The sequence below is a fragment of the Cariama cristata genome, unplaced genomic scaffold (assembly GCF_000690535.1).
Source record: "Cariama cristata isolate BGI_N322 unplaced genomic scaffold, ASM69053v1 scaffold11592, whole genome shotgun sequence".
NCBI classification, from domain to species: domain Eukaryota; kingdom Metazoa; phylum Chordata; class Aves; order Cariamiformes; family Cariamidae; genus Cariama; species Cariama cristata.
Genome location: NW_009603251.1, coordinates 27539 through 28375, shown reverse-complemented (window position 1 = coordinate 28375; position 837 = coordinate 27539). Strand labels below are relative to the sequence as shown.

General features: G+C 60.1%; 1 protein-coding gene across 1 annotated transcript in view; it reads left to right on the top strand.

Moving 5' to 3' along the window:
- The first annotated feature begins 73 nt into the window (after nt 1-73).
- The window catches only part of HIP1R (huntingtin interacting protein 1 related), a 7649-nt gene continuing 6885 nt past the window's right edge, over nt 74-837 (top strand). Inside the window, exon 1 of the mRNA XM_009695104.1 lies at nt 74-334. Coding sequence (XP_009693406.1) covers nt 74-334 — 261 coding nt within the window. The remainder of the gene's footprint in view (nt 335-837) is intronic.

The following is an 837-nucleotide window of genomic DNA, read 5'->3' as shown; positions in this document are numbered from 1 at the left end:
CCACCCCGTATTGGTCCCATCATCCTGTACCCAGGGACCTCTGAGCACGGGGCGCGGGGCACCCCTTGAGTTCATGTCCACTGGCAGTCAGCATTTTGGATGCCGTGAGAAAGGCATCTTGGAGGTATCCCCTGAGCCAGAATTCGGTCAGAACAAGCACGGTGATGGCCAGGGTCCCCTCTCCAAACCACCTGATAAACCCCGTGTCCCCACGCAGAACGCCGACACAGCCAAGCAGCTGACGGTCACGCAGCAGAGCCAGGAGGAGGTGGCACGCGTCAAGGAGCAGCTGGCGTTTCAGGTGGAGCAGGTGAAGCGAGAGGCCGAGATGAAGGTGAGCCAGCACAGCCCCGGATCCTTCCCTGCCATGGGGCTTCGCTGCCCAAGCCCTTCCCAGCCTGGGAAACACAGTGGCTGTGCACAGTTTGGGTGCGAGGGGTAGGGGTGGTTGTTGGTGTCGGTCCCTGATCTGGGAAGGACTTGCCCGTGCTCATCAGGAAGGTGTTATTTAATGTATGCTTCATTCTCTCTTGCCCAAGTCTGCCTTTTCTTCCCCCAAGAAAATGCCACAATGCAAATTGATGAGTTTGGGTCCTTTTGTTCTCCGGGGCCCAAGCTGGGGGCTACTCCCAAAATTCCTGCCCTGGGGAAAGGAGCTCTTTCAGGAGACCTCCCCCAAGACCCTGAAAACCCCTCCTGCAAACTGGGGCCAGATTTGTTCCCGCCATCCTGGCTGTGTGCCGGTGCTGAGCGGGGCCGGAGCGTGTTTGCAGCGGCTGAGCCCCTGACACGGGTGTGTGGGTGCAGCTGGAGGGACAGAGGCGGGAGAGGGGGGCG